Source organism: Muntiacus reevesi, chromosome 14 (assembly GCF_963930625.1).
Source record: "Muntiacus reevesi chromosome 14, mMunRee1.1, whole genome shotgun sequence".
In the NCBI taxonomy this organism is placed as follows: domain Eukaryota; kingdom Metazoa; phylum Chordata; class Mammalia; order Artiodactyla; family Cervidae; genus Muntiacus; species Muntiacus reevesi.
This window is the reverse complement of record NC_089262.1, coordinates 9886874-9912658: the sequence shown is the minus strand read 5'-3', so window position 1 is coordinate 9912658 and position 25785 is coordinate 9886874. Positions and strand designations below refer to the sequence as shown.

Genomic DNA, 25785 nt, shown 5'->3' with positions numbered 1-25785 from the left:
TGGTATTATTATTATTGAGTTGGCCATAAAGTTCATTTGGGTTTTCCTGAACATCTGATGGAAAAACCCAAATGAACTTTCTGACCAACCCAATAGCATCATCATCATTTTTGCTGTTTTATTTCCTGAATCACTAAAGAATATTCACCCCACCATGGGAAGAAGAGGAGTACATTGCTTTAACAGGAAAAACAGAGCCAACGGCCTAAATTAGTTAAAATGCGGGGGTAGGGGTTCTCCATGCTGAGTTTAGTAGGTTATGATTTAAGTTATTTTGCTTAACTAAGTATCATTTTTAGGCTATTCGTGGATCCACATGTCTTGTTGCCTGTTTAATTTATGACTAGACTATTGCTTTTCCCTCTTGAACAGCAAGAGGAAATGGTTTGGGAGAAAATCGGTCTAAGATGTATGAAACAGCTGCCGCAGTGAGAGGCTTGCTGCCCAGCTCTGTGGCTGGGGAGGCTGATGTGGATCAGCTCTGCCCCGTCTTGCAGGTGAAAACTGCAGTTGATGGAAATTCCAGTCCCTAGTTTCAGGGGACACAAGGGTAATTTTGCTGTTTCTAAAAAGGCATAAGCAAAATATTGGCTTAGCACAGACAGATGTTAAGGTTCTACTGCGTACACGAATTCATGTACTTGAATTCCCTTTAATGGCTTGGAGCTTATGGTGCAGGGTCTTACAGCTCATTATGACTAAGTTGTTATGGGCTGCTAATTTGCTAGAAGCTGCTGTATCATGAGCTAGCCCAACTGCCTTGATGGGTCTCCTGGTAGTTCATATGGACTAAATGGGGATCTTTTCTCTTCTCCCCTGTGGGCTCCCATAATGAGATTTGCTTGTCTGCAGTGTGACAAATTCAGTGTACCAGATGCCCCGGTACACTGTTCTTTATGATGACAGAGAAGCCTGCTTTGATAATGCACATCCATTAAGACACTGCCCCTAGTTGGGGAGATGTTGGGGGATGATGACTAGGGAAGAGATTGATGGGTCATGGTTCATCTTGCTTCGACATATAACAGACTATCTCAACTGTGGTGCAGTCATCAACACGGCATTCCTGCGAGTTCTTGTTTGAATTTCAGGATGCATATATGGATGTATTCCTTGTTAGATTTCACTTGACTCTTCCAATAGAGAAATTTCAGAAAGGAAAAAAGCAAAAGGTAAAGACAGGCTTTTTAAGCACTGAAGACAGGCTTAAATCCAGTCTTTGAAAGTTGATTAGAGAAAGAATCACAATGAAATGTTCAAGCCATGAAACTACTTTAGTAAAGAGGGTGTTTTTAAATCAACTGTATTGTATGATAGAAATGAAAAGTAGGATCAATTCTACTTGTTCTATTTGTGTTTAAACAAGTTAATTTAAGAACGTTCATGTTTTGAATTTATCCATGTTACTACCTGAGCAGTGGGGAAATATATTTCGTGGATGAAACAAACGAGTTGGTATGCATATCAAATACCTTGTCGAGAATAGGAAAGACCGCTGGGTTATTGTCTCTACTGTGTTACTAACTGAGTAATCTTGAATTATTCACTTAACCTCTCTGATGGCAAGTCCCCTCCTCTTTACACAAATAAATTCTGTTTCATAACCTAAATCATTCACGGGGTCATTTGAAGATAAATAATTAGAGTAACAGTTAACAGCTATTATTATACAAATAGTAAAGTCATTATACTGTTATAGCTTGGTGCAATTATAGTAACTCCCTCTTGCCTGATGTCAGCCCTATAGGTAACCTTGGGTCTATCAGTCAGCAGTAGATGTTAACAGTAGCAATTAAAACCTACTCTAGAGGCAATGAAGAATGGGAGCTCTGAAAGATACAGAATTCACAGAAAGAAATGTCGACCATATACATGAAGCAGAAGACAAATGGGACTGTTTCTCTGGTTGTAGGAGCTAACAGCCATCTGTGCCCTCAACCCCACAGGACTTGCAGCTAATCATCAAAAATCTCTGCAGTTGACAGGGACATTCAGGGACAGGAAGAGTAGCATCTTGCTGTTCAGTATCCTTATTATGTAATATAGGATCTGGGTTAAAACTGTCGACCTTCAGATGTAAAATGCAAGAACAAAATAAACAGGAACTAAGCTTTGTTAAGTATTTTCTTATCTATGACGCAGGTGAGCTCATTAAAAGTACAAAGGACTCCTAACTTGGAGTCTGGAGATAGATGTGATGTTGCATCATAGACAATAAATAATGAAAATCGGGATCATTGTTGAGTACACCCCGTTCCTTAAGTCAAAACTTCCAAGCTGATTTGCCTGATACGCAGTCTTGCTCGACCCTTAAACTGAGCTCATGACTCCCTGAAACACACGGGCCCAGGGCCAGAGTTTGCCTCCTTCTGTGCTTTAATTCATGCTGGTCCATCTGTAACGCTTTTCCTCTACCACTTCGCATGGTCAGAAGGTAACCTCTCCTGCCCAGCTCAGGGGTCACCTTCTGCCTGTGCCACTTGTCCTTGGTTTCTTCATTCTCAACTTTCTACCCTCTTTCTGCCGCCCTTTCTATCCTCCCTAAATGGATGTTGTCTTTGAATTTCATTTAAATCCCTCTCACCAAAATTTAGTATTTTACTTGTACTCTAGTTGATGATGTACCTCCAAAGAATTTTGCTAGACTTAAATCAACAGGATTTGTGTTACGAAGGATCATGACGAAATGTTCAAGTCATGAACATTGAAAGTAGTGTAAAGCATATTTTTTTAATTGAAGCCATAGTACGATAAGAAATGAAGAAGAGAATCAGACTCTGCTACCCCATTTGTATTTCAAAAAGTTATACAAGAGTGCTCTTGGTTTGAATATTATAATTAACACCATCTTGAATGATGCCATCCTGCATTGGTGACAGTGATCTTATTCTGTATTTAGTCTCCTCTTTTCAGTGCTGGATGCTTCCAGAAACACTTTCAGAGACATATGGAGAAATAATGTTTTACCAGCTGTCTGGCCATCCCTTAGCCTGGTCAACTTGAAATATAAAATTAACCATCATAGGATCCATACATGAACTAATTTTGTACCCACGTCTTTTCTTTTTGTGTCATTCAGCGCCTTACATAAGCTTTGCACATAAATATCTGTTGCCCTACTGTTAATTTATTCATCCATTCCATAAATGTTTATTTGGCACCTACTCTTTAGTAGGTACTAGAAATTTGAATGGAAAAGGTATTATTTTTCTTGCCTTGAAATCAATCATGTGAATAGTTACTCTAGAATAATTGGAGCTTGTTTGTTTCCAGGCAAATCACCATTGATGGCTCAATCCCCACCTGAGGTTGCTGTTAGTGAGAAAGCAGTGTCACCTATGTGTTTCATTTATGTGCCAGAGAAACCTGATAGTATAGTACTGAAGAGAAATTAAGCAGCAATATCACCAGATTCTTGGAGACAGATTTTGATTTCCAAGGAGCTAAGGAGAGAACTCTGTAGAATCTTGGAGCCACTGAAGAAACGACACATCTCCTGGTCCTGAAGTAATGACCGGCACTTTGAATACTTCAGAGCTATCAGTAAACTTCCTTAGGTAATTTTGTGTTAGGAAGATGATAAATCATGGGGAAATTGATTATGCTGCCACTTGAATGGTATAGCATAAAAGTAAATGACAGGGCTTCCCTGGTGGTTCAGTGGTAAAGAATCTGCCTGCCAATGCAGGAGACATGGTTTGATCCCTGGTCCAGGAGCCTCCTACCTGCCTCGGCGCAACGAAGCCCATGTGCCACAACTACTGAGTTCTGTGCACTCGTGGGGGAACCACAAATCGAGCTCCTTGCAGTGCAAATGCTGAAGCCCGCCCGCATAGAGCCTGTGCGCTGCAACAAGAGAAGCCACTGCAATGAGAAGCCTGTGCTTCTCAGCTAGAGAGTAGCCCCCGCTCACCGCAGCTAAAGAAAAGCCTGCAGAGCAACGACCCACACAGTCAACAAATGAATAGAAAACAAACCGACGATTTTTTTTTTAAGTAAATGACAATGCCAATTTTACTAGTTGAGGTTTTGTTTTGTTTTGTTTTAATATGGATTTTGCAATCTGGCAAGGGAACTTTGAGAGTTAGGTCAGTGAAAGCACGTACTTTCTGATGCTTTTCTCAAAATCAGAGAAATGGTCTTTCTTGCTCCGAAAATCATTACATATATTTTTTGGTGGCCAAAGGGAGAATATCTTTGAACATGGGAGTAAATGGGTTATAACGACCACACAAGTTAATTGTTTGATTATATTGATAATTTTCTTCTAAACTTTACTTCTGTATATCTATAATTAAACAGTGGTAAAATTTGGAAGAAAATGTGGTGAGAAGATTAAGTTTCAGTTATTTTAGGTTATATCTATAATTTCAAATTAATCATAGCATTGTAACTTACAAAAATCTGTTTTGTGGAAACAAAAGAAAAATATGAATAGGGACAGATTGATTCAAAACATTCAATTTCTCAGTATCTAGACTTAAGAGAGACATCATGATGCTTGTGGTAAGGATGTTTCCTTTACTGTTGCCAAGTGTTCAGCCATTGGAGGGTTGAATGTTAAGAACTAGTAATTTTTATCCTTAGGAAATAGTCATTGAAAGGTTGTAAGTAGATGAATACAGAATCGCATTAAATTTTTTAAAGGTGATTTGGGGCTGTGTCATGGGAAAGAGGTTGAAGGCAGGTCTGAACAAGAGGTGGACAGTCTAATTAGGATAAGGGGTTCAGGTTTCTGGGCAAGATCCGGGTGGCCAGAAGGAGAGTGGTGTCAGTGGGGATCAGAGCAGCAGGCTGGAGCGTTAGGACCCTGCTGTCCATTTCAGTGTGGGCTTTTCCCCGCCAGCAGGCTGCTGCCTGCCCTACAGTCCAGCTCAATTCTGAGACTGTCTACCTGGAGATGGCAACATCAGATCTCACAGGCTAAAGGCTCAGTCCTACCCCCAAGGCACTACCCTCCCAATGTGCTTTATATGCCAATGGAAAGTCCAAGTTGCTGCTTGTTCTTCTAGCCAACCGACCAACTATAGATTGGGTGTTCCAGCAGCCTCCTTTGCGGGTTCAGTTAATTGTATAGAGTGACTCACAGAAACATTTTATTTACTAGATCACTGATTTATTATAAGAGGATATAATTTAGAAGCAGCCACATGGACAAGAGGCATAAGGTAAGGTCTGGGGAAAGGGCCCAGAACTCTCTCAGAGGTGGTTCCTCCCTGCAAATCTCCAAGTGTCCCCCAACCCAAAAGATCGCCAAACCACATTCTTACGGGTTTTTATGGAGGCTTTATTACATAGGCATGGTTTATTAAATTATTGGCTATTGACCATTGGCTGTTGAACTCAATATCCAGGCCCCCCACCACTTCCCAGAGGTCTGGGGGCTGAAACTGAACTTTCCAATCCTTTAATTACAATGTTGGTTCTCCTCCAAACCAGCCCCTGTCCTTAGGTGTAGTCCAAAAGTCGTCTCATTAGTCTAACAAGACACCTTTGTCACATTCTTACCACTTGTGAAACCCCAAGGGTTTCTGTGACAGAAATGGGGATGAAGACCAAAGATACAGTTCTTATTGTAAATCACAGTATCACAGTGGTACTTAATGTACTGAAGGCATATAATGAGTGAGAGAGAGTGGGATGGAGAGAGAGAAAGTCATTGAAAAGATTATAGGGATTTTGCATTGGAAATGCCACAAAAATAATTTAGCCTCACCTTCTACATTTTATCAAAGGCATTGGTAAGTTTTCTCTATGCAGACACACTGCTGCACACTTTCTTATATTGACCCAAACATTATTTGAGTCATACATTAAGTCATCCATTCATCCATCCATTGAGTGCACTGAATGCTTGATGACAGGAAGGTGATAATGCAAAGACGTGGTTCCTGCCAAGAAGACATGTATACTCTACGAGAGAAGCCAAGTATGTAATTAAATGAATTCAGTAAAGCATTGTTGGCACTATAAAAGTCCTGGTCATTTTTTCTCTTGTGTAAGGAGTGAGGGGGAGGTCAATAATGTACAGAACAGATGGAATTAAATGAGTCAGTGTTGAGACCGGCAGCATAAAACTGAAGACCAAGAGGCATTTTCCCTAGACTTGGAATCTGGGGAAGAGTGGAGAAAAGAAAGTAGATATTGGAAACAATTGGTGTAGATGAGCATTGTCAGAATTCGTTTGTGTGTGTGTGTGTGCATGTGCATTAAGTCACTTCAGTCATGTCCAACTCTTTGTGACACTATGGACTATAGCCTTCCGGGCTCCTCTGTCCATGGAATTCTGCAGGCAAGAATACTGGAGAGGGTTGCATGCCCTCCAGGGGATCTTCCTGAACCAGGGATCGAGCCAGCTTCTCTTATCCCTCCTGCATTGACAGGTATGTCCTTTACCACTAGCATCACCTGTCATCTGAGGGACTGCAAGTCATTCATTTCAGCTGAGTCTAGGGCTCTGGTACTTCCTCTTTTGCACTTTAAATATTAGAATGCTGGTTTCTCCGTCACAGGCTAAATATAGGCAAGGACATTGGAGCATAATTCTTCAGCATCCTCATTGCCTTCATGGGATATATCTGACTTTGGCAGTGGCAAAAGTTAAGGGCCATTATTTTTTTTTTTAAGGGCCATTATTAGAAGGAAATATTTCAGTGGTAGTGTGAACTTGGACAATGCACTGAGTGTAATTCTGTCTGTGGTTGGACATAATAATTTCAATATTTTATATCTGAGAAGGCAAGAAAAACTAGAACAAGTGAGCTGGAGGCATTCCGCATTAATGAGATTTGTGTTTTTATTTTGATGGTATTGTTCCTAGTTCTATAACCTCCATTAAAACAATACAAATAAATGCTCAAGAGTTTTCAGGCAGTCCGGGTTCTGAACACTTAATTTAAGACAGACTTTTAGTTCTAGTCCCAGTTAATCTTTGGGGAAGCTAGTTAGCATCCTTAAATTTAAGATGTCTTAGAAAATAAAGTGCCTATCTTATGGAGTCAAATGTGAGGAATCAATAAGTTAATGCATGTAAAGCTTTTGGTAGAGTATGATATATGGTAAGCAAACACTTAAAGTATTGGTTGTCATTATTGTGGGCTGTGTCATAAATAAAAGTTATTTCCAAGTAGGTATGGGCATGACAGTCACTAGTAGGCAATTTTCAAAGTGTACATCAGGGCTCCGTTACCAGTAAAGATTTATATTGTAGCTCTGAGTTATACACCAGGCATTAAGAAAGCTCCAGAAATTATCATGATGTAGGTAAGGGTCACCCATGCAGTTTTATCACTAAACTTGGTATCCAACTTAATGGATTCTTACATCATCTTAAACTCCCAAGAAATATGCCCTTCTTTATTTCTTGAATTACTGCCAGTTATAAGAATTAAGTAAATTCCCTGGTGGTGCAATAGTAAAGAATCTTCCTGCCAATGCAGGAGACACAAGAGTCTTGGATTCTTTTCCTGAGTCAGGAAGATTCCCTGGAGGAGGAAATGGCAACCTTCTCCAGAATTATTGCCTGAGAAATCCCATGGACAGAGGAGTCTGGTGGGTTACAGTCCATGGGACCTCAAAGAGTCAGATACAACTCAACAAATGAGCAAACACCTGTTAAACAAGCTTTATTTGGATATCAAGGCATTGGCTAGAATTGATGGAATTTTACAGACTGGAGTTGGTCTGAGAAAGGTGTTTGTTATATTTTATTTTATTGAAAGTGTTCTGGAAAGGTGCTTATGATTCCGCTTTGGGGCACTGATTCCTGTCATCTGCTTTCTTGCTAGGTGACCCAGGGTGACACCGTGGTTGTTTAAAACACTAATCTGTCAGTTTTGTAAACTTTCAAGGCCAGCTCTTTGCCATAGTTTTTGACTTGTCAATGAGGTTTACATAGCTTTACAGTTGACATTGATTTGTTCCATTCCATCTCAACATCAAGACTTGTTCTTCCCAGACTTGTTGGATGCTTTGTTATAAGCTTCCTATTATTACCCTGTCATCTGTTCCATCTTCCCTTCAGATTTGGCTTTGGAAATTGTCTCTGTGTGATGAAATTAACATCGCCCAGAGTTTGTGGCTATGAAGCCAACTCATTCATGTGAAAGGAGAATTAAAAGTGATGTGAGAAAAAAGGTCACCCAGGATCACTTGATAATACGAATCCTTGATGGATGCAGAGATGAGGGCATCAGGGAGCAAAAACGCATCTACACAGTGGAAAACTCGTCTTTCATCTTTCCTACAGAGATTCCAGGCAGAGAACAGAGAACAATTCCTAGACCCTGATCCTCTCTGAGGGGAACATCTGAGGACAACAGTATAAGAAGATAATGACTATAATTCCCTCTCTAATATTTCAAAACACTTGAACAGTCATTTTGCTCTACTGTTGCAAGCAGAGTCACTGAGTAGATTTCCTGAAAGCATGGAATCTTAGAGCCTGAGAAGAAATAGCAGTGAGGGCCTCCCTGGTGGATCAGTGGGGGAAGAATCTGCCTGCCAATGCGGGAGACACAGGTTCGATCCCTGGTCTGGGAAGATTCCATTCTGCATGCCCAGAGCAGCTGATCTCATGCACCACAACTAGTGAGTCTGTGCTCCTGAGCCCGGGAGCCACAACTATTGAGCTCACATGCAGAACTTCTGAAGCCCACACACTCTAGAGCTAGTGCTTCACAACAAGAGAAGTCACCACAATGAGAAGCCCACGCACCCCAACTAGACAGTAGCCCCCTCTCAGCACAGCTAGAGAAAAGCGTGCATTGCAACCAAGACCCAGCACACCCAAAAAATAAATTAAAAAAAAAAAAAAGAAAAGAAATAGCAGTGATCTTCCATTATCTCCTTTTACATATAACTGATGTGATTGTGTTGATACTGGTGCTTCTGAAAACCAGGTCTCGTATGCAGAAAAGATGGCAAGACGTGGGGGAGTGAAATATGGAGGTCATAGTGAGCCTCTGGATGAAAGAGACAATGTGCTGAGGCTCCAGAAAGAGGCAGAAAGATATTAGGCAATGGATGTTAGTCTTGGATGGAGAGGATGGAAGAGATCAGGGGAGAGCAGAGATCTCTATCAGTTGAAGGGCTCATTGGATGGGCCAAGAGATCATCCAGTAAAGCCCGCAGCAGGCACCAAAATGGAATATAGAGGCAGAGCATCAGTCCCCAGGAAGGTTGATTCCTTTAGAAAGATGCTCCTATAAAGGCCCCAGGCCTGGAAATGATTGCTAACTTTATTACTGACCCAGGAATTCTCTCAAAATAAGACCAGGTCTGGACCCAAACTGAAGAAGCAGGAGGCAGCAGAGTTGACCACGTCTAGAGGTATCAGTCTTCAGGCTTTCAGTCTTCCTCATGGGAGTGGCACCTTCTGTGGCTCCTCCCTCGGTTTTCCTTCCTTGTCTCACTTGGTTCGGGAGGGGCAAGCTTTCCTGCGGGCTCGTTGAGGAGGGCCCTGGAGCCTCCACTGCGGCAGTTGCATGGATCAAAGCCCGTGCCCCTGACCGCTTTCCACGCTCATTCCCACCACCATTCGTTACCAACACGAGCACTTGGCACCTGCACTTTGCACAATGGGACTGCTGTGGTGTGTCTCAGTGGGTCTGATCCTCAATATTCTTTTCTCTCACTGGAGGGGGTGTTGATAAAGAAGCCTGGATGCCTAATCAGGTATTGTCCACATAAATAGCCTTGGGATTTTTTCAGGTTCCCCTTCCCACTTTGTCTGGCCAGCACAGTCAGTTTGTATCTTAAGTCCTTGGATTCCAGCAATCAGATCAACACTATTGTTGTTGTGTTATTGTTTGGTTACCAAGTTGTGTGCGACTATTTGCAACCCCACAGACTGTGGCACGCCAGGCTCCTCTGTCCTCCACTACCTCCCAGAGTTTGCTCAAACTCATGTCCATTGAGTCAGTGATGCCATCCAATCATCCCATCCTCTGTTGTCCCCTTCTGCTCCTGCCCTCAATCTTTGACAGCATCAGGGTCTTTTCCAGTGAGTCAGGACTTTACATCAGGTGGCCAAAGGAGTAGAGCTTCGGCTTCAGCATCAGAACTTCCAATGAATACTCAGAATCAACAGTGGGAAACACCTTTGTTTTATACCATCCAGCATCTCATCCATCTTCTCTGTTCTCCACTTCTGTCCAACCTCTTTTCCAGGAATAAAATCATGACAAATGTAGTTTTGCTTAACGCTCTGCTCAGTCTAAATTTTCCCACTGTTTCAAACCTCACTTGTAGGATCCCAACTGAAAGTGTGCCACAGTAGATAAAATATTTATTGAAGGAATTAATGAAACTGTGTGTAAGTGTTTTCTGATTTCACTTTTCAGGCTGAATTAGCTAAGCCCCTCAAGGGACTTTACATGTTTTTATCCATTTAAAAATGTCTAATAAACTCCATTTAATTAAGTTAAATGAATTATTAATTTAGGCTCTTTAGGAAAAAGTTATAAAACTATATGATCATTTTTCTTATAAGAATCCTAATATAGTATGTGACTCAACAATGTGCTATTCTATTCCAGGAGAGAGATTTGTTCAAATCTTACTCTTAATACATTTTAATGGACTTTGGTTTCATACATCCACTTCTTCTATAAAGTTTTATGATCTCCAAAACAAGATAATTTCCACCTGCTAGGGAGGTTAAGGTTCTCTGACAATACTTGCTTTTTCTTAAAACTTTCTTTATCATAGGACGCCCTCTAATCCACCCATCAGACTTTTTGCGGGGGAAGTATAGTTGTGTTACAATGCTGTTAGTTTGAAGTGTACAGCAAAGTGATTCGGTTACGCATACCCTGTCCTCAGTCACTTCAGTCATGTCTGACTCTGTGCGACCCTGTGGACTGTAGCCCATCAGATTCCTCTGTCCGTGGGATTCTGTAGGCAAGAACACCAGAATAGGTTGTCATTCCCTTTTCCAAGGGATCTTCTTGACACAGGGATTGAAACTGAATCTCCTGCACTCTCCTGCATTGCAGGTGAATTCTTTACCCACTGAGCCACCTGGGAAGCCCAGTTATACATATGCATGTGTATATATTGGTACTTTGTCAGATTATTTTCCATTAGAGGTTATGACAGTTCCTTGTGCTGTACAATAGGTCTTTGTTAATTATTTTATACATAGTAGTTTGTATCTGTTAATCCCAGACTTCTAATTTATCCCTGCCCCTGCCCAGCCCTTCCTCTTTAGTAACCATAAATTTGTTTTGTATGTATGTGAGTCTGTTTCTATTTTGCAAATAAAAGTTCATTTGTAACAGTTATTTAGGTTTCATGTGTAAGTGGTATTGTATGTATCTTTCTCTGTCTGATTTCACTTAGTATGATAAATGTCTAGGTCTATAAATATTGCTGCAGATAGCATTATTTCATTGTTTTTTATGGATAGTAGTGTTTCATGGTGTATATTAATATTATATATATATGTATGTGTATATATATGCATATATATGCAGCACATCTTTGTTCATTCATCTGTCAATGGGCACTTAGTTTGATTCCGTGTCTTGGCTGTTATAGACAATACTGCAGTGATCACCTACTGTTCTTAATTCCCATGAAATCCTAACTCCCCTGAACAGTTTCTAAATCACATTTTGTTGGGTCTTTTTTTAGAACTTTTCTTTACTATAATTATTTTACAAAGAATTTAGTGTATTTGCATTTTTAAATACATATATTTAATTTATACGATTTGATGAGTTTGGACATATACATACACCCAGGATACCATCACTACAATAAAAGTGAAAGTGAAGTCACTCAGTCGTATCCAACTCTTTGCAACCCCATGGACTGTAGCCTACCAGGTTCCTCCATCCATTGGATTTTCCAGGCAAGAATACTGGAGTGGGGTGCCATTTCCTTCTCCACAATAAAAGTAATAAGCATATAAACATATCCATCGCCTCAAAAAGTGTCCTTGTGTCTCTTTGCTTTTTATGGAGGGGAGGGGTTATAGAAACACTAAAAATTAGATACTCTCTATTAACAAAGTTTTAAGTTAATTTTAACACTATTGTTAAATATAGGCACTCTCAAGACTTGTTCAGCTTCTATAACTGAGACGTTATACTCTGGAACAACTTCCCATTTACCCCACTTCCTAGGCCCTGGCAACCACCATTCTATTTTCTGCTTCTGTAAGTTTGACTATTTTAGATACCTTATGTAAGTGGAATCATAAAAATTTTTTTCTTTCTCTGACTTATTTCACTTAGCATAATGTCTTTCAGTTTCGTCCATGTTGTCAGAAATAGTGTAACTTTCTTTCTTTTCTAAGGTCTTCCTTGCTAGCTCAGATAGTAAAGAGTCTGCCTGTAATGCTAGAGACCCAGGTTTGATCCCTGGGTGGGAAAGATCCCCTGGAGAAGGAAACGGCAGCCCACTCCAGTATTCTTGCCTGCAGAAATCTGTGAGCAGAGGAGCCTGGAGGGCTACAGTCCGTGAGGCTGAAAGAGTCAGACTTGACTCAGCAACTAAGGCTTTCATGGTCGAGTAATAAAGTCACTGCGGATGGGGACTGCAGCCATGACATGAAAAGACCCTTACTCCTTGGAAAGAAGGTTATGACCAACCTAGACAGCATATTAAAAAGCACAGACATTACTTTGCCAACAAAGTTCCATCTGGTCAAGGCTATGGTTTTTCCAGTGGTCATGTATGCATGTGAGAGTTGGACTGTTAGGAAAGCTGAGCATGGAAAAATTGATGCTTTTGAACTATGGTATTGGAGAAGACTCTTGAGAGTCCTTTGGACTACAAGGAGATCTAACCAGTCCATCCTAAAGGAGATCAGTCCTGGGTGTTCATTGGAAGGAATGGTGTTGAAGCTGAAACTCCAATCCTTTGGCCACCTCACGTGAAGAGTTGACTCATTGGAAAAGACCCTGATGCTGGGAGGGATTGGGGGCAGGAGAAGAAGGGGACGACAGATGATGAGATGGATGGCATCACCGACTCGATGGGCATGGGTTTGGGTAGACTCCGGGAGTTTGTGATGGACAGGGAGGCCTGTCGTGCTGCGATTCATGAGATCGCAAAGAGTCAGACATGACTGAGCGACCGAACTAACAAACTAACTAATGTCGCCTTATCTGTGTATGCCACATTTTCCTTATCCATTTGTCTCTGGGACATTAGAGTTACTTCCCTATCTTGGCTACTGTGACTGATTCTGCAATGAACTTGGGAGTCCTGGTATCTCCTTTAGATCCTAATTTCACTTCTTTTGGATGTTTACCCAGGAGTGGGATTGCCAGATCATATGGTAGTTCTGTTTTTGGTTTTTTTAAGGAACCTCCATACCATTTTACATTTCCATCAACAGTATGCTGTTTCTCTACATCCTTGCTAGTACTTGGTATCTTTTGCCCTTTAATACTCACCATCCCAGCAGTTATTAGATAATATCATACTGTGGTTTTGTATTTGCATTTCCTTGACAGTAGTGGTGTTGAATTGCCTTTTTTTAATATACCTATTAGCCATTTGTGTGTCTTCCTTGGAGAAATATCTTTTCAAGTGCTTTACCCATTTTCTAACTGGTTTCTTTTTCTTTTTTAACTATTGAGTTGTATGAGTTCCTTACTTATTTTAGAAATTAACCCCTTTAAATATTTTCTACCATCCTGTAGATTGCCTTTTCATTCTCTTGGCTATTTCCTCTGCTGAAAGGAAAAGTAACTCTTTCGTTTGATTTAGTCCTACTTGTCTATTTTTGCTTTTGTCTCCTGTGTTTTTGGTATATCATCTTTTACAGCCCAATTTATATCACCACATCTCCCCTGAAACTACCCAGGAGAAGGCCATTTCACTGGCCTTCTGCTTTATGATTACTCTTGTATCTTTTTGCTGGTATCTCTTATTCCTCTACCCTTCAAATCCAGATAACCTTCAAAGAGCTTTCTTCACCGTTCTTTTCATATCTCTTTACAGCCTCACCCTCACTGAATTAACTTAATCTCACATATTCCTTACAATTAATATTACACATTTCACTGAATATATCTGTGTTTATTTTTCCCATTAGGATACCCACCAGGCCTTGTAAGCAATGTCCCTCTCTTGAATGCTCTTTCATCTCAACGTATCTAATACCAGGAAATATTCGGTCCTGGGAAGTTTGTTCTCCCTCCAGACATCAAAATGAGTTAGAACTGGGAAAGGTTATCTTTCCACCCACGCCACAAGGTGGAATCCCCCTCCCACTGGGATAGAAACTCCTTCATGGCTGTGATGATGCCCTGGAGGATACTATAGGTGCCACAGACCATAGGAGTGTTCCGTGTTTGAGAGCTCCTCGGCTGCAGCTCTTCTAGTTACCAAATCTAAGGTCAGTTTTCATGTCAAAGCATAAAACTACAGTAGGTGCAGTTTCCATTGAGAGTTTCCATCCCCAGCCATGTTCTGTGGCAAAAACAGCCCTTCCTTAGATGCTTGGGTTGGGATAAAGTAGAATTGACTATAAAATAAGTCACAATGCAGTAAGGCTTCAGAACCCAATCTCTAGAGTTTGTACAAACGAAAACTGTTTAAATGATGAGTAAATATGAAAGTTAATGAACCTCATAGTTTATAGTGACATCATATGTCTTCTCTACATTAATGGATGGCTGTGGTCTCTGAAACAAAATAATTGACAGTACTGGGAATATTTAGACCATTCAGTATTAATTATTTCATTTAGCTTGTCTCTTCTCTATATCCAGATCTCCTAAAACATCATCTTTGATCTCATTCTCTTTCCTACTTTTGAAAGAAGAACTTCTTTCATAGACAAGGCTGATCCTCTGATCTTAATGACCTTAGTGTATTTGTAAAGGAAGAAAGAAAAACGGAACCTAAGAAAGAGCAGTTTTGTCATATTTATACAAGGGCTTCCCTGGTGGCTCAGCTGGCAAAGAATCCACCTGCAATGCAGGAGACCCTGATTCCATTCCTGGGTTGGGGAGATCCCCTGGAAAAGGGATAGGCTACCCACTCCAGTATTCCTGGTCTTTCCTGGTGGCTCAGCTGGTAAAGAATACACCTGCAATGTGGGAAACCTGGGTTCCATCCCTGGGTTGAGAAGATCCCCTGGAGAAGGGAATAGCTTCCTACTCCAGTATTTAGAATTCCATAGACTGTATGGTCCATGGGGTTGCAGAGAGTCTTGACTTTCACTTTCCGTTTCCCCCTATACAAGGCAATACATGTAAAGCACTTACTCAGTGCAAGTACATTTATTTAACAAATATTTATTGAGAACCTATGATGTGCCAGGACTGTCCTAGATATGATATACAATGGCAACTCAGCAGGAGATGTTTCCTCCTTATATGCTGACTAGTAATGCAATCAGTAGTAAGTTCTCAATAAATATTTTTCCTCCAATTTTATTATTATTTTTATCTCATTTTAATAATAAGATATAGAATTTTAGATGCAGAAGAGAAGCCTCCTTCTTCCTTGAAAACCTTAACATATAGTATGTATTCCATAGAAAAACACAGAAGAAAAATTCACTTAATTCCTTGTTTCACATATGCAATGACAAAATAAACATTTATGGAAGGGACATTTTTTAAAAGGCAATGAATTAATTCAATTTCCTAAATAAGAAAATGCCATTTCAATTAAAAAGTCATTCAGTCAAAAGGAACAAATAACCCAAAATTAGCTCTATTTTTAATAATGTAGTAGTGAGCAATATTTAAGAAAATGGGTAAAAACTTAACTATTTAGCTGTTTAGTAATACGTGTAATATGAATTTTTAAATACAGTAGGAAAAAAACATTTACAAATCATCCATGATGGAATAATAGTTAATTCTTAAAAACATTTCAGCTAAGAAAATAACTGCCTAGAAATACCTTCCCACCTAAGACAACAACAACAAAAAATATATATATACAAAAAAATTAGGAAAACCAGTTTTCAAAACACTGAAATTTAGGCAATAAAGGACACTGATTCTTTTTAAAAAATTATTGAAGTATAGTAGGTATATATGTATATTCTTTTTCAGATTATTTTCCCTTGTACATCATTACAAAATATTGAATATAGTGGCCTGTGCAGCAGGTCCTTGCTGGTTAACTATTTTATATATTATAGTGTGTATGGTTATGAATGTGTGAGCGTATGTGTGAAAGAAGCAAAACTCTATAAGACAACTTTTATTTCTCAAAAATGCATTGTGTGTATGTTACAAAAACCTATATGTGTGTGTGTGTGTGTGCACGTTATATATATAGATTATGTATAAGGCTTCCCAGGTGGCACTGGTGCAGTGACTAAGAATCATCCTACCAATGCAAGAGACACAAGAGACAAGGATTCAATTCCTGGGTCAGGAAGATATATGTGCATTATGTACATGGATTGTATTTGTGTGTGTATATATATATATGCATGTATATATATTCAGTTTTATATATATATATATATATATATATATATATATATATATAGCTGAATCATTTAGCTGAGAACCTGAACCTGACACAATATTGTAAATTAATTATGTGCTTAGTTGCTCAGCCGTGTCTGACTCTTCGCAATCCCATGGACTGTAGCCCACCAGGATCCTCCGTCCATGGGGATTCTCTAGGTGAGAATACTGGAGTGGGTTGCCATGGCCTCCTCATAATATATAATAGTTGAGTTGTATCACTTATACAAGAATGGCAAACACACGGCACGTATTATTTCCGTCCATACAATACGTGTGTGTGCTTAGCGGCTCAGTCGTGTCTGACTCTCTGTGACCCCATGGGGTGTAGCCCACCAGGCTCCTCTGTCCACGGGATTCTCCAGACAAGAATACTCGACTGAGTTGCCATCCCCTCCTCCAGGGGATCTTCCCAACCCAGGGATCAAACGCTGGTCTCCCGCACTGCAGGTGGATTCTTTACCATCTGAGCCGCCTAGGACTTCAGTTAAAAAAAAAAAAAAAAACCTAAAAAAAAGATTCTTAAGAGACAAAAGCCAATGTGGTGAGCCTTACAGTTGCCCCAGCTTACTGCCTTGAGAGAGGTTGCCTGCAGCGGTGGAGAAGGGGAGACCCAGACAGAGCCCTGAGGTCTCCCTGAGCTGGGGAGAAGGTCCTGAGTAAGGGAGTAAAGCTGGCTGGAATTTGCAGAGAAAATAGGAGAAAGGTGATTCTTGCACAGAAAGAAAATCCTTCAGATCTGTCGAGGGCCCCCTTCAGCTATGCAGCAGAGAACTGAGAACCCCATGTACGTGCGGGGAGCCCCCGAGAGCAGGGAAAGAGCTAGCCTGAAAGGACGGTAGGAAATAGTACCTGCTGCTCACACTGGGACCAAAAATGCGTGCTTACACCCTCCAGCCAAGCTGGGAAATCCCATAATTCACAGACCATTGAGTACACAGGAAGGTCTGCCTAGGTAGGGTAGAGTAATTAACTCTGGACTAAATGATGTTCTGTTTCCTTAACAAGTCTTAAATACCAGACTCAGATGTGTCAAATTAGTTCCAAGTAGCTTCACCGTGTCCCCGAACAGAGCTTAAGGCATTTGCAGGAATATGAAGATGCCCAAAACACAACAGGGTAAAATTAAAAATGTATTATGTTCCATCAGAGATCACATGTGCAGAGAAGTGAAAATGGGGCCCATGCTGAGGAGAAAAATCAATCAGTTGAAACTGACACAGATGCTAGAATTAGCAAATCAGGATAGTAAAATATTTTTTATGTGTGTATTCCATATGTTCATAAGTCGGGATGTGGAAGATATAAGAAAGACCCAAATTAAAGTTCTAGAGGTCTTTGATTCATTAGTGTCTAAGATTGAAAATGCACTCTGTGGGATTGATGGTAGATTAGATATCACAGAAGAAGGGATCAGTTAACTTTAAAACACCAATTGAACCAAACGATGTGAAACACAAAGATAAAAAAAAACAAAAAACCTTTTAAAACTGAAAAAGGAATCCATAAATGTGGGACAATTCCAAATGGCCTAATGTACACTTAATTTTAGTCAACAAAGGAGAGCACATAGTGGGGAAGAAAAAAAAATTTTTGAAGAGTTAATGGCTGAAAAACTTCTATATTTGATAGAAACTATAAATTCACAGATCCAAGAAGCCAAATGAACCCCAAGTATAAGAAACCCAAAGAAAGCTACTTGCAAAGAACATTATAAGGAGTTATCCAACATTGGTGATAAAGAGAAAAATCTCAAACTGAGTCAGAACAAAAAAGACACACTATATTCAAAGACATGAAGGTAGGAAATACCATAGTTTTGGATTGTTTTGTTAGAAACACTAAGTGCAAGAGAAGACAGTGGAACAAACCTGTCTTTCAAAGATGAGGGCAAAATGAAAGCTTTATTAGGCTGTAAATCAGAAAGAATTAATCACTGAAGGAGCCACATTACAAGAAATATTAAAAGAAGTATTTCTGACAGATGAAAAATGATGCCAGATGGAAATAAATCTGTACAGATGAAGAGCACTGGATATGGTGACTATATGTTTGGAAGGCAGTTTGCATGGAAAAAAAAAGTCTCCTAATTCCCTCCTCCCATAAAAATGGTGTGAAGAAAGTACATGGTGAGGCCACAGTCTGCAGCAAGCACACCCAGGATTAGTGTTTGTTCTATGAGAAGCCCAAGAAGGTTTATAAATCCTGAATCATATTGTCTTGCCATATTAGAGACTCATCAAGAAAAACAAGAGTGAGGACTCAGACAATAAAATTATAAATGACAGAGAAGTCACAACTGACACCCCAGAAATAAGAGGCTCATACTACAAGCAACTGCATGCCAATAAAATGGACAACCTGGAAGAAATGGACATATTCTTAGAAAAGTACAACTGTCCAAGACTGAACCAGTGAGAAATAAAAATGTGAACCAACCAATCATAAGTAATGAAACTGTGATTAAAGACCTTTCAACAAAGTCCAAGATCAGATGGCATCACAGGCAAATTCTGTTAAAAATTTAGAGGCACTAACACGTATCTTCTCAAATTCTTTCTAAAATTCACAGAGGAAGGAACACTTCCAAACTCATTCTGTGAGTCCAGAATTACTCTGATACCAAAACCTGACAAAGATATAGCAAAAAGAAAATTATAGGCCGTTATCACTGATGAACATAGGCAAAAAATTCCTCAACAAAATATTAGCAAACAGAATCCAACAACACATTAAAAGGATCATACATCATGATCCAATGGGATTTATCCCAGGGATGCAAGGATTCTTTGATATATGCAAATCAGTCAGTGTGATAAACCGTATTAATAAACTGATTAATAAAAATCATAGTATCCTCTCAATAGATGCAGAAAAAGCTTTTATCAAAATTCAAGACCCATTTTTTATAAAACTCTCCAGAAAGTGGGCACAGAGTGGGTACCTATTGCAACATAATAAAGGCCGTACATGATAGATACACTGCAAACATCATTCTCAATGGTGAAAAATTGAAAGCATTTCCTCTAAGATTACAAGGATGTCCACTCTTAACACCATAATTCATTATACTCTTGGAAATCCTAGAAATGGCAATCAGAGAACAAAAAGAACTGAAAGGAGTTCAAATTGGAAAGAAGTAAAGCTGTCACTGTTTACAGATGACATCATATTATACATAGAAAATCCTGAAGATGCTACCAGTAAACTACTAGAGCTCATCAATGAATTTGGTAAAGTTGCAGAATACAAAATTAATGCAAAGAAATGTCTTGCATTTCTATCCACCACCAAAGAGATAAGAAACAGAAATTAAGGGAACAATTCCATTTACCATCACAATGAAAAGAATAAAATATCTCAGAATAAACCTACTGAAGTCGTCTGCTTCCCGCCAGCACCAGCGCCTCTGCAGGGCCAGGACCCACGGCAGCCCTGCGTCCCCGCAGCTCACGAGGTTGCTCACAGCCCCCTGCGACCTGTGCACCCTTCAGTTGTTTGGAATTGTTTCAACCAGGGCCCTGCAAAAAAAGGGTGAGCAGCTCTGTTTCTGAGTCAGCAAAGGTCACTCAGCGTCATGCATTGGAATGAGCCCTTAAAGAACCTAGTGGTTTGTACCTGCATTTTGTATGTTTAGGGGTAACTTAAATCTCAGTGTCTCCTCTGTTTCTGCTGCAAGTGTGTAGGCAGGCTGGGTGGAGGGCTCATGGAATCTGTATGTTGCCTCCCAGGTTGCATCTAGTAATTTCAAAATGCAAAGTTTTATTAAAGTATCTAGGAAACATTAAAAAAAAAAAAAAAAACCTACTGAAGGAGGCAAAAGACATGTAGTTAGAAAACTATAAGATGCCAATGAAAGAAATAAAAAATGACACATACACCCTGTATGTGTGATGGTGATACACCCTGTTTTTGGATCAGAAGAGTCAATATTGTAAAAATGACTGTCCTACCCAAAGCAATCTACTGATTCTATGCAATATCTGTCAAATTACCAATGACATTTTTCATTCAATTAGGACAAAAATATTGTAACATTTGTATGGAAACACAGAAGACAGTGAATAGACAAAGCAGTCTTGACAAAGAAAAATGAAAGGAACTGGAGGAATCAGATGTCCTGATTTCAGACTATACTACAAAGCTATGATAATCAAGACAGTACGGCACTGGCACAACAAGAAGAAATATAGATGAGTGACATAGGATAGAAAGCCCAGAGATAAACCCACACACTTATGACCACCTAGTCTATGACAAGGGAGGGAGGGATATACAATGAAGTAAAGAAAGTCTCTTCAGTAAGTGATGCTGGAAAAACTGGACAGCTACATGTAAAAGAATGAAATTAGAACACTCCCTAACACCATACACCAAAATAAACTCAAAATGGACTAAAAAACATTAAAAAACAAATAGGATATTATTAAAACTCTTAAAGAGAAACACAGAATATTCTTTGGTATAAATCACAGCAAGCTCATTTTTAATCCACCTCCTAGAGTAAAAAAAACAATAATAAATGAGAACTAATTTAATTTAAAAGCTTTTGCACAGCAAAATAAGTCATGAACAAAACAAAATCAACTCTCAAAATGGCAGAAAATATTTGCAAATATTTGGTAACTGTGGGGAAAAGGAGAGGGGGAGGGTCACCATAGGAGTTGTTTAGTCCCTAAGTCTTGTCTGACTCTTTTGTGACCCCATGGACTATAGCCCACCAAGATCCTTGAACAATGGGATTTTCCAGGCAAGAATACTAGAGTGGTTTGCCATTTCCTTCTCCAGGGGATCTTCCATACCAAGGGACTGAACCCACATCTCCTGCATTGCAAGTGAATTCTTTACCATTGAGCTACCTGGGAAGCCCCCACTATGCAGGAAGGGGATTTAAGAATGGGATTATGTGAAATTATGTGTGAAACTTTTGAGAAGTGTAAAGTACTAAAAAAATTAAAGAAACCATTGCCATTGCATAACCAAAGTAAAAACAAATAAAATGAAGACAAAACAAACAAAAAAAATCTGTTCTTGTGGAAGAGAACAAGGGTATTTTTAATATATTTAGAGGACAGACAGGTCCTACTTTTCAAAAATTTCACTCTAGAGCATCCCATGGTAGCAAATAAAATGAACTCATCTTTTCTGGGAAGACAAATCCCTGTAATGTTGGGAGTTTTGTTCTCCCAAATTGACCCCCACCCTCTTTTTCAGTATTTTTCAGCATTCTTAGAAGTTCTCCCATTCCCCAAAACACAAATGTGCAAATAATTTGTTTTTTAAAAGAGGTAAATTTTGATATTGTGAAAACCTTTTCTGAATTTTTTTAGATAAAATATATAACTTGCTATAATTATGTTTATTAAAAAACTGAAGTATATGGAAAAATAAAACATAAAGATTAAAATATGGTATAAGAGTCCAGTAGTTGAAACAGTCAAAATCCTTGACATACTGACACACATTTTTCATTAAAAGTAATCTTTACACAGTGGATTTTAAGTAGCTTTATAGAAACATTCTTCCTTGATTCCATCCGCTGTTTTATAAGGTGATGTATCAAGTACTGCAAAGGTTATTCACTTCACAATTCACCATGTAATTAGACGTTTGTAATTAGACTCATTGTCCTTGTTGTTCTACTGAAATGTAAAGAATGAAACATGAAGCTTTAAAAGCATTATTTCCCTTCATCTGCAATATGTAAGTAATATGAAGATGAAATTAGTATATTGAGACAACTAGATGGCCAGTAGGGACTGAACACAATGCTCCAAATCACGTAAAAATAATTTCTTTATTATGTGCTTCACTTTCTGTGACAGGAGTATCGATATCTGTTGGGTCCTGGACAGTTGGCAGACATACCATAGGCTTATTCTTCATGGTCAGTGTCTCATTTAATCTTCACCTCAACCTAATAAGTATTGTAAACCCATTTTACAGGGAATAAAAGTAATCCTTAGAAAAACTGAACAGCCCATTCAAGGCCCTGAGACTGACAGGTTCCAGGACTGTGATATGAACTCAGGTCTGTCTAAAATTCTCATCCTTTCTTCAAGGCCACATCAGCGACCTCTGCTTCTCAAATTGGACGTCTTGAAAAAAATCCTAGTTTTCCCCTTGACCGTCCTGTCTTTTTGGTCTGATTTCCACTTTCTGTATAGCTGATAGAATTTATCTTTTTGGTGGTTTTCTTTCAGGAATTACAGTTTGAAAGGCTGACCCGAGAACTGGAGGCAGAACGCCAGATCGTCGCCAGCCAACTGGAGCGATGCAAGCTTGGATCGGAGACTGGCAGCATGAGCAGCGTCAGGTACTGGGCTCTCTGCTCCTCGGGGCTGGGCTCTGCGCTGCCAGGGGAAGGGCACTGGTGTTTATCTTCTCCTTATAAACGTGGCGGTGGCATTAGAACGCTCAGTCAGGTGTTGGAAGGGAATCGTGACCGACCTGATTTAAGATGTTCAAAAGGTGTCCGAGGTGATTTGTGCTTGAATCTCTTTTCACAAAATGAGCACTTGCTCTGAATGCAAATTGTGTGTCGTTTTATACAAAAAGGACGCTTTGCATTTAGTGAGTTTGCTGGAAATGAGGAGATGCTATGTCACAGTCTCTCAGTTTGGTTCTTTTTTTCTAAATGATCAAGAGTCGCAGGTTCTGGAAATGAAAGAGAGAACATTTTGATCTAACTTGCATTGTTTGCTAATATACAATGCTACATTATAAAATTACTTCTCAAACATCAACTGCACATGCAATTTCTGTGTGTGAAAACATTTCGTAGATAGAATGATTATTTGATTACAGGTTGGTATGAGATTATGAAATATTTAAAAACAAAACTTAGTCACTTGACCACAAAATAAATTATCTGCCTAAGGACCATGTTTCCATATTTAAAAATAGAACTGTGTGTGAGTGTGTGTGTGAAAGAAACATAAATAAAGCTCTATAAGATTAATTTTATTTCTAAAAATGCATTATACTTTCTTGTCATTTTGTGCTATATTGTGGTTTTGACATGCTACATTTTCAGGGAGGTATCTTCTCTCTTGAGAATCCTGCCATACTCATTGGCCTCCTGTTCAACTGCATTGTTGGTTACAGAACTGCATCCACAGTCCATTGTTGAGAACTAGTCACATGGTCCCTTCATAGATGGAAATGGGCAGGGATTCCTGGTCTTGGGGTCTTTGGCCACTCTGCCCAGGAAGCAGAAACATGAATTTAAGAGTCTTAACCAACTATGGCCATAAGGAATGAAAACATCCTTGAATCCACTGCTCTAAAATATTCTGTCACTGTAAGGTTAATTTGTAGTTGGAATTTATCTTGCTAGAGCCACCTGCCATTAGTCTTTTAACATTGTTCTTTTCTTTGTTCAACAATGATTACTTTTCAAAGGAAATCATTGCACCATTTGTGGTTAGACTAAATTACTCTGAAATATCCTTTTCAATCATATTTGGGGTGTGTGAAAGCATATCTGCTTTGGCATCTGAGTGCCTAAGCTATGTGGAGCTGCAGATATAGATCCATTGTGATCTCTTCAACTCATCACAGACTTGTCTGAACATCCAAATTAGCTAAAGCAGGATAGACAAGAAAAAGGAGAAGTAATTTGTGTCCACTTGAAATTATTTTCAGAAGGTTGACCTTCTGTTGAAGATGTTGAGGTTAAAATGTGGAGAAAAATAATATTTGTAAGTGTGTATTTGATTTAATACAGGCGGTTGTACATATCAGAGGAGCTTTCTTCAATGGTGAACATCACCTGAGAAGCTAAGTCTGTCAGGATTTTTAGGTCCATAAACACTGTCAAATTGACATCTGCATCTTCATTTGTTTTGAAACCCATCGTTTCACTATTGTTCAGATCACCTTTTCCATTCAGTTCAGTTCAGTTCAGTTGCTCAGTCGTGTCCAACTCTTTGCAACCCCATGGACTGCAGCACGCCAGGCCTCTCTGTCCATCACCAACTCCCAGAATTTACTCAAACTCATGTCCATCAAGTCAGTGATGCCACCCAACCATCTCATCCTCTGTTGTCCCCTTCTCCTCCCACCTTCAATCTTTCCCAGCATCAGAGTCTTTTCCAGTGAGTCAGTTCTTCACCTCAGGTGGCCAAAGTATTGGAGTTTCAGCTTCAGCATCACTGCTTCCAATGAATATTCAAGACTCCTTTCCTTTAGGACTGACTATTTGGATCACCTTGCAGTCCAAGGGACTCTCAAGAGTCTTCTCCAACACCACAATTCAATTTCCATTCATATTCCTGATATTTCCGTGTGATACTTTTGCGTACTCTCCATCTTGTATTTTGTTTCACCCACCACTAGCCCTTGGTAGCAGCAGGTCTGGGGGACCACGCTGTGTCCTGTGTCTTGATTTCCAACTTCTGATTGGATCAGAAATGGGTATCTGACCCAAGGGTGACTCATCCAGTAAGCGGCCTGCAAGAAGTCAGTCTTGCACTCTTGAGAATGTGAACTAGGTGACCCCAAATCTCTGATACCTAATGGATTGTGCTAGGAGATGGTTGCCATGTGGATTGCGTGCTGGTGGAGGAATCTGTGGTCCAACAGAGAGAGACTGTGGTTCCTGTAGTCAGAGACCAGGTTAGTTCCCACTAGGGGCTGGCTGCATTTAGATGTTGCATCCATGAGATTACCCTTTAAATTCTTAAAATCTTTTCGCCTCCTTCATTTGATTTGATTGAGTTGATAATTTTTCTGAGGTCTAATATTTCATGAATAGAATATATCAGTGAACTACCAAAGTAGACAGAAAAATTACCCCATGACAACTTGTGATTGTTTATACTATATCTTGTATTCCTATCTCAGCCTGTGATACATAGTCAATAATTCTTTATTAAATATATATGAAATAATAGTGCTTAGTGCAGATGACATCTAATTATTTCTCCTTGTTTTATAGCTATATATAGTGATAAGTCTTCTTCAAGCTTGATTATTTTATATTTTGAAAATGTCTAATGTATGAATCAGCATTTGAATAATATAAGCGATTTACTGATATTTCACTGCAGACAATCCAATACTTCCACTGTTCTTTTTTTTGTCATAACCTAGTTGTTTGCTCAGCTTCAGAGATGCACCTTTAACAATTCAAGTCTTTATTAAGGGTGATAGACTAACCTAGTTAGCACATCAAAGGGAATGTTTAAAAATAAATGAAATAGAATGTAAACAGTTTTTGAAAGAGGGGAACAGGCAAAGAAATCTGTGATGTTGTTTCCTACTTCTTGGGGATACTAGGGAGAGGTAAGAGAGTTTCTTAGAGGAAATGAAACAAAATCAAAAT

The 25785-nt window shown here is 39.4% G+C and overlaps 1 protein-coding gene across 1 annotated transcript in view; it reads left to right on the top strand.

Moving 5' to 3' along the window:
• CTNND2 (catenin delta 2) overlaps nucleotides 1-25785 on the top strand; it is a 1077052-nt gene that overhangs the window by 385924 nt on the left and 665343 nt on the right. The window contains exon 3 of the mRNA XM_065905365.1: nucleotides 22661-22773. Within this exon, the coding sequence (XP_065761437.1) occupies nucleotides 22661-22773 (113 nt within the window). The remainder of the gene's footprint in view (nucleotides 1-22660; nucleotides 22774-25785) is intronic.